This window comes from Canis lupus, chromosome 7 (assembly GCF_048164855.1).
Source record: "Canis lupus baileyi chromosome 7, mCanLup2.hap1, whole genome shotgun sequence".
Lineage (NCBI taxonomy): Eukaryota > Metazoa > Chordata > Mammalia > Carnivora > Canidae > Canis > Canis lupus.
The window spans coordinates 6,092,055-6,100,813 of NC_132844.1; the positions used below are offsets into that span (position 1 = coordinate 6,092,055).

At 36.7% G+C, this 8,759-nt stretch overlaps 1 protein-coding gene across 7 annotated transcripts in view; it reads left to right on the plus strand.

Annotated features, from left to right (window-relative positions):
- AK9 (adenylate kinase 9) overlaps positions 1-8,759 on the plus strand; it is a 127,224-nt gene that overhangs the window by 98,736 nt on the left and 19,729 nt on the right. For all 7 annotated transcript variants that reach the window (XM_072831794.1, XM_072831796.1, XM_072831793.1 and 4 more), the window contains 4 exons: positions 781-987; positions 1,342-1,560; positions 4,932-5,145; positions 7,858-8,059. In XM_072831794.1, coding sequence (XP_072687895.1) covers positions 781-987; positions 1,342-1,560; positions 4,932-5,145; positions 7,858-8,059 — 842 coding nt within the window. The remainder of the gene's footprint in view (positions 1-780; positions 988-1,341; positions 1,561-4,931; positions 5,146-7,857; positions 8,060-8,759) is intronic.

Consider the following 8,759-nt stretch of genomic DNA (forward strand, 5'->3'; position numbering starts at 1 on the left):
CCACAGAGATGTAGTGGTGGTCATGAAACAGAGATCTAACCAGTGAAAACTTGCCACCTCCAACATGTGAACTACCATGAACAAGAATGTGTGGGCCCTCAGCAGCATCAGGCGCATGATCCACAAGAACCAAATATGGCCCAGATCTGCACATGGCTGCTATTTGCAGAGCCAGTGGCATCCTGAGCACCAGGAGCCTGTGATGGTGAAGAGGGAGATGGCACTCCAGTAAGAACTCCCGAACCCCCCACCCCCAAAGCAATGGAGATATCAACCACATGGGGAGGTGGATGGAAGAAGAAGAAGAAACAGACCCTTAATTACAAAGAACAAACTGATGGTTACCAGAGGGGAGGTGGATGTGGGAATGGGTTAATCAAATGATGGGGATTAAGAAGTGCACTTGTTGTGATGAGCACCAGGTGATGTATGGAATTATTGAATCACTATATTGTACACCTGAAACTAACATAACATATGTCAACTAACTGGAATTAAAAGAAAAATTCTACATAAACAAGTGTAACTTTCTGGCAACCATAGGCATAAATAGGATTTAATATCTTGCTTATGTATTTACTTCGGGATCAGTATGGTGTCAGAATCTTAAAGGAATGAAATTTCTGGATGCCAGATACTTAAAATTGTACTGTGTACTCAATGAACGTTGCCATACCAGCCAATCTTCAGCTACATAAAATACTCCAAATGATTAGTTAGCAGAGTGGTTTGTTGCATATTTTATATATATATAGTGAAAGAGAATATTTTCTTCCTTAGATTAGTAGAGAAGATGAAGACTTTAGTGAAGAAGAGCCTGAAGAAGATGAAGATGATATTGACAACATCCTTGAAGATGAATTTCCAAAAGATGAGGAAGTGATGAGCGAGGAAGATGAAGAACAGGAAATTGATGCACTTGAACGCCTGAGAGGTGAACTGGGAGAAAAATTTGAAGCAGATATGAATAATTTACAAGTAATACAGGTTATTACTTTTCCTTCATTTTCCATAATTCAAAATGTAACATTTGAGAATGAAACAAATGCAACTTGGTTTATGCCTTGGTTCCTTTTTAATGTTTCAAAAGAAATGTGTATTTTAGGGCTATCTTCCCTTTTGCTGGCACCACCTGCATTGTTTCATGAAAACAAGTGAATAAATCAAGGGCAACATGGAAGCCACATGGAGTCAAAAGTTTTAGCTGCCAATATGCAGCCACTCAGAAGCTGAAAAACATTTGTTCTTTTGACTGAAGTAGTCAGTTACCAGCAATGTCTATGTACTGTGACCAGATTTCGTTCCATTAAAAATATTAGGTTTTATTTTTTTTTTCATCAGGATGAACTTGAGAAGCTTTTGATACCAGTAATTCTGATTAATGGAGCTCGGAAAATCCACATTGTACAATATAGTATGCATTTGAAACTGAAGCCACTGGTGGAGAATCGTGAGAGTATTTTTGAAAAATGTTATCCAATAGCATCACACCTTGCCCAGAAAATGCTTAGCTATACCTATAAGTATATAAGTGCATTTGGCTACTGGGACCCTGTGAAGGTAATGTCAGCAAATGCATCTAAAGACTATGTATGTTCTTTCTTTTATTTTTAAAATATGTCTAAGAAGACAGAGGATAATTTCAAAAATTATAAGCATTGTACAGTACTCTTAAAAACATGATTGTTTTCTTTCTCAAGTATGAACAGTAATCAAAGGGATTCATTTCTTTCATCTACTTCTATAGAGATAACACAATTCCAACTTGGTTTTAACTTTGTAGCTGAAGATGGGTAGCTGAAGATAGCTCTAAAGAGCCAACCTCAAAAAATAATAAATAAATAAATAAATAAATAAATAAATAAATAAATAAATATAAAGCGCCAACCTCTGGTAATAATTTGCCACTTAATTTTAGGCAAGTCATTTAATGGAACTAGGGTCTCAGACCCTGTACTAAGATCTAGTTCTGTACTAAGAGCCTGCCTGGTTCCTTACCTTTAAGATGAAAGAATAATCCCACCAAGGCCACTGTGATCAAATCTGAGAGTATAAAGTCCTCTGGAAAGTGTGAGACACAATATAAAATGTGACATCAGCGTTCATAATAAGCATTTCTAAGTACCATATTTTTATGCAGTGTGGACAGATTTAATCCAGTTGGAATTCATATTATGCTGAGTGAAGTAAGCCAGTCAGAGAAGGACAAACATTATATGTTCTCATTCATTTGGGGAATATAAATAATAGTGAAAAGTAATCTCAAATGTGGGATGATTTTCAACAAATCTCAACCAAGAACATGCCAACCTCTGTTCTAGTCCTGGGAATAGAGTATTGGACAAAATAGACAAGGTTTCTTTTGTCTTAAAGTTTATATTCTAGTTGGATTGGGGAGACAGGATAAGCAATAAATAAGTAAACATACAAATATCTTGAGATGATATTAAGTTCTATAAAAACAATTTAAAAATGTCAAGCAATAGCAACTTGTTCGCTTGACCTGTGTACTTTCTTATTTCCATCAGTGACATTGCACAGTGGAGAAGATCATGGCCTCTGGAGCCAGATTTTCTGAGTTCAAAACCACTACTTATTAGATGAGTGACCTTGAACAAATTACTTAACCTCTCCGAGTCATTCTATTTGCATAATGGGAATAAGAATAGTCCCTATCTTACAATATTGTTACAATGATTAAATGAGTTAATTACTGTAAAGTGCTTACAACAGTGTTTGGCTTTTTCTAAGTTCTCAACAAAAGTTATTGTTGTTATTAATATATATTACTGTTATTGGTCACAGAGAAAAAGTATTTTTGGAGGATGGGATCCAAAATGGAGCCATGTGCATTTACTGGAAACCTCCTTCCTGGTTGATATTGACACAATCAATTTCAGTTCTACTTAATTGTGCCATCTTCTTTATCTTAGCTGTAGAATGTCAAGAGAAACCTTTTCAAATATCATGCTGGAGGATAGAGACCTATGACAGTGCCCTCCATAGAAAATTGGATAGAGTTAAACGTGTATTAGAATCACCTAGAAAGCTTTTGAAAGATAGTCCTGCCCTTCTCTCTGAGATGAGCAAGAAAGGGGAAGAAGTAGACAAAGTCAGAACCCTATTTAGGGAGAAACGGCTCGTGTCCAAACATAATTAGGATTATACAAAAATGCCTTGTGGAGAAAGGAGTTCATGGTCATAGGAGGGGTTTAAGCATAAAAGTAATCATTTTTTCAGGGCTGTTTGGGAATCTTTCTGGGCGCATGACAGTTTGATATTTCTTATTTGATGACACCATGGGTATTCTGGCCTATAGAAGAGAAAGGATACATGCTAGGGATTTTGAGCAATAGCAGAAACTACTGCAAGGACTCTCACTTAATTTGGTAATTTAAAATGGAATCATTAGACTTTCAGCTTTTTTTACTACCAAATATAATATATATAGCAGACATTCCCACATCACCCCTGAGTTTCTTCTTATACCCAGCATTTACTCCAGCCCAAAAATGATGACATTGACAATACCATTGACCTGTGACAACTGTCTTGGGGTAGCTCTGGGTAAGGAGTGATACAGAACCGTACTGCTTCATACCTATGGGCTGATACTTGGCCATCTGATGCTCTAAAAAAAAGATATCCAGACCTAACATCAATTAATTGCCCAGTTTTCATCCTGAACTAATGCAAATAGGTGGAAACATTCCTCCCACTCCATTCCTCTACCTATACTTTAAGCAGCCTTTCAGGTATTTTTCCCTTTTGTTGCTGCTCTTGATGTTTATGTGAGTGGGATTTTGCCTATAGAAAATGTGGATGAAAAGACTGTGGGATTTGTCCTACCAGTATGCCCCCAAAGATAACCCAGGATCCTGCCTGTATTAACCTCCTCGGGTGCCATGACAAAGTACTACAGACTTGGTGGCTCAAATGACAGAAATGTATTTTCTCACAGTTCTAGAGGCTGGAAATCCAAAATCAAAGTGCCAGCAGGGACAGTTTCTGGTGAGACCTTCCTTCCTGGCTTACAGATTTTCACCTTCTCACTATGTCCACATATGACCTTTCCTCTGAGCTTATGCAACTCCTGGTGTCTCTTCCTCTTCATATAAGGACATGCAGATAGGGCCCCACTCTTATGACCTCAACGTTAATTACCTCCTTAAAGACCCTACCTCCAGTCAATCGGAGAAGGACAAACAGTGTATGTTCTCATTCATTTGGGGAATATAAACAATAGTGAAAGGAAATATAAGGGAAGGGAGAAGAAATGTGTGGGAAATATCAGAAAGGGAGACAGAACATAAAGACTCCTAACTCTGGGAAACGAACTAGGGGTGGTGGAAGGGGAGGAGGGCGGGGTGTGGGGGGGAATGGGTGACGGGCACTGAGGGGGGCACTTGACGGGATGAGCACTGGGTGTTATTCTGTATGTTGGTAAATTGAACACCAATAAAAAAAATAAATTTATTTAAAAATAAATAAATAAATAAAAATTTAAAAAAAAAAAGACCCTACCTCCAAATACAGTCACTTTGGGAATTGAGGCTTCAACCTATGAATTGAGGGGAACACATTTCCATCCATAATACCACCTGTTTGTGAGGATAAATTGGCCCATGGATATATGCAAATAACTTTACACTTCTTGGCAAAAACATACACTAAATACATTATATAGGAAGTAGGAGAACTATAATTGTCATAAACTGAAAGCTATTTAATTAAGATTTCATCAATTGCATGTGGGTATAAAATACTTTGTTCTTTCTACACACTTTTTCATAATAATATTTGGCTATAATTATTTTTCTTATATTTTGTAAGAGATTTTCTTATTTTACAAATTTGTTCAAATGGATTTGGGGGAAATGCTCTATAACTTAAAGTTAATTCATGAATTCAATGGTGTATATATATTGCAGCTAAGTGAAGGAGAGACAATCAAACCAATTGAAACTTCAGAGAATCCATTCTATGCTGTAATCCATCGCCAGTATATTTATTTTTTATCTAGTAAGGAAACTAAAGAAAAATTTATGAAGAACCCAATCAAATATATCCGCCAACCCAAACCTAAGCCTACTGTGCCCATTCGGATTGCAATTCTGGGGCCTCCAAAATCTGGAAAAACTACAGGTAAGAGTGTGTTTGCCTTCATTGTTTTTTTTTTTTTTAATTCCAGAATAGTTAGTATACAATATTATATTCATTTCAGGTGTATGATATAGTGATTCAACAAGTCCATATATTACTCAGTGCTCATCAAGATAAGTGTACTCTTCATCTCCATCACTTATTTCACTTGCCTCCACACCAGCCTTTCCTCTGGGAACCATCTGTTCTCTATAGTTAAGAGTCTGTTTTTGGTTTATCTATTTTTTTTGTTTGTTTGTTTCTTACGTTCCACATATGAGTGAAATCATGTAGTATTTGTCTTAGCATTGTACTCTGCAGATCCATCCATGTTGTTGCAAATGGCAACATGTTCCTTTTTATGGATGAGTAATACTCCACTGTGTGTATAAGTACACCAATATCACCTGTTTTTTATCCATTCATCCATCAATGGACACTTTTTTGATTCCATACCTTGGCTATTGTAAATAATGCTGCAGTAAACATAGGGGTGCATGTATCTTTTCAGATTGGTTTTTGTTTTCTTTGGGTAAATACCAAGCAGTGTAATTATTGAATTATGTAGTATTTCTATTTTTAAGTTCTTAAGGAACCTCCATACTGTTTTCCACAGTGGCTGTACCAATTTACATTCTCACTAATAGGGTACTAGGGTTCCCTTTTCTCCTTGCAACATTTGTTGTTTCTTGTCTTGTGATACTAGCCATTCTGACTGGTATGAAGTGATATCTCACTGTGATTTTGATTTGCATTTCCCTGATAATTCCCTGATTGATGTTATGCATCTTTTCATGTGTCTATTGACTATCTGTATGTCTTCTTTGGAAAAATGTCTATTCAGGTCTTCTGCCCATTTTTTAAGTGAATTATTTGGGAGGTTTTTGATATTATTAGGTGAGTTCTAGTAATTATTAGTTGAGTTCTTTACATATTTTGGAAATTAACCCCTTAATGGATATATCTGGTTCAATAGGTTGCCTTTGTGTTTTGTTAATGGTTTTCTTCACTTTTCAAATGTTTTGGTTTGATGTAGTCTGAAAAGTTTATTTTTTGCTTTTGTTTCCCTTGCCAAAGGAAATATGTCCAGAAGAATATTTCTATGGCCAAAGTCCAAGAGATTACTTATATTTTCTTTCAGAAGTTTTATGGTTTTAGATCTTTTTTTTTTATGGTTTCAGATCTTACATTTAGGTCTTTAATCCATTTTGAGTTTAGTTTTGTGTATAGTGTAAGTAATACAGTTTTATTCTTTTGCATGTAGCTGTCCAGGTTTCACAACACTATTTATTGAAGAGACTGGCTTTTCACCATTGTGTATTCTTGCCTCCTTTGTCATAAATTAATTGACTGTATACATGCAAGTTTATTTTTGAGCTCTCTACTCTGTTCTATTGATCTATATGTCTGTTTTTGTATCAATACCGTATTGTTTTGATTTCTTATTTCTTTGTTGAAAAAGAAGTGAATTTTAATAAGATATCAAATTATAAAAGCTTTATTATTATTAGAACTTAAAAAAATAGATCTGATTCCATCATTTGTGGCAAAGCTGAGATTAAGGGCTCTGTGGCTCTCACAGGGGCTTCCCACTGGGGTGGCCCTAACTGTGGTCAGCTAATCTGCATTCCATATAAGATAAGATGGGCTCTCTCAGCGTCCTCTACATTCCACTGTCTCCAGACATGATGTATCGGGGTATATAGACCACCACAGAGCATGTCTACATTTAACAGTTACTGGAAGCCATTGCCTATGGTCTCATTTAGAAAAGTAAAAGGTCAAGGCGAGTCCTCTTTCAACCAATAGAAATATCTATGTAACTTTGGATAAATTATTCCATTTTAGTGGGCATCAGTCCTCTCCTTTATAAAACTAGAATTTCAATATCCATTCTACCCAACTGATGGATCGTTGAAAATATCAAAGTCACAAAAGATAAATTGCCTCATGAGCTGTAAATTACTATTAAAATGTCAGATATGAGGCACCTGGGTAGCTCAGTCAGTTTTGCGTACAACTCCCGATTTTGGCTCAGGTTATGATCTCAGGGTCATGAGACTGAGCCCCTAATTGGACTCCACACTCAACGTGGAGTCTGCTGGAGAGATTCTCTCTCTCCCTCTGCCCCCCCCACCCTCCCGCTGCTTATACATATTCTCTCTCTCAAATAAATAAAATATTTTTTAAAGATTAAAAAATAAAACATCAAGTACACCATTATAATTTTTAAAAAATATTTCATATAGGATTAACTGAGACCTAACTGTTCAGGGGTATGCTATTCTGATTGCAGCATGAAGTCCATGAATGGATAGACAGGGAAATAGTACAGTCCAGTGACACAAGAGCATTAGAGTATTATTTTGTATATAATACCAAATATTAATAATACATGTAGGATGCCATGTAAGGCTCTCAAGATTTTTGCTTCCTTGTGCAGAAGGAAGAAAACACTTAAGTGTTAGTTTGATTATGAAAAAACCCACAGAGTTGGTTCATTAACCAGACCTATCAGCCACATACTTGAAGTACTAATAATGACTGACCTTTGACAAAATTAATTCAATAAAATGTAACAATTTTAATTTTCATAATTTCTTTGGGGAATGTGAAGATTAGGCCACTGCGGATGTCAGTGAACCAGAAATTAAAAATAAGGTTAACTGGTGAATTTGTGAAATGGAGTAAGTTTAAAGTTTTAATGTTTTACAGTGGCCAAAAAAATTTCAAGTGAATATGGCTTAAAGCTTTTGTCAATAGGAGAAGCTTTGCGTTATATATTGAACAACCAACCAGACACAGAGCTGGCACTCATGTTAAATTGGCATCTTTATAAAGGAATGACAGCACCTGATGAACTGGCTATTCAAGCCTTAGAAATCTGTCTGATGGAAAGTATATGTAATACTGCAGGGTAAGTGGGGATGGGGATGGGGAAGGAGTTAAATCTTTTAAGAAATTACTAACAGAATTTAAGATACTCATCTTAAACAAGGTTTAAAGCTCTGGTAAAGGCTGTGATCTACTTCTCAAAACTTAGGCACCTACATGGTTATATATTTTAATTTTCTGTCAGGCTAAAGCTTGGCTTGAACACTTATATGCTAGAATTCAAGCTGGCCACTTCACTCCCTACAGCATCTCTATGTTGTCCGAAAATCTCTAAACTTACACTGCCAACCAAGGAGGCCACTATGACTTCCAAAGCCTAATAGACCCTCTAACTGCCCCATGGAATGTTGAAGGAGTGACCCTCCCCTTTCCCCTAGAAGTGGGGAGATGGCCCAGCTCTCTGCACAGGTAGCAGTGCCCCTCCCTTAATGTTACATTTGGAGAGCCCCAGGCTTGAGCTATCTCAAGTTTTTTGCTCAACCATTACTCCCCCAATGCAGCCACTGGTCACACCCAGTTGTAAAAGCCAGTGCAGCCTAAGGCCCTATTCTTGAGCCCATGTCACTGACCTAGAATTACACTGATTTACTCAAGGTTGTATTACTTTAGGAGGCTTTTTTACCCCTCCCCGCTACTGGTCCTTAATCAAGTCTTCAGATAGTCCTCCTAATTTCTATTATGGAAGAGCAGATTCTACGGTGTCAGATTTTTTTCCTCCAGAG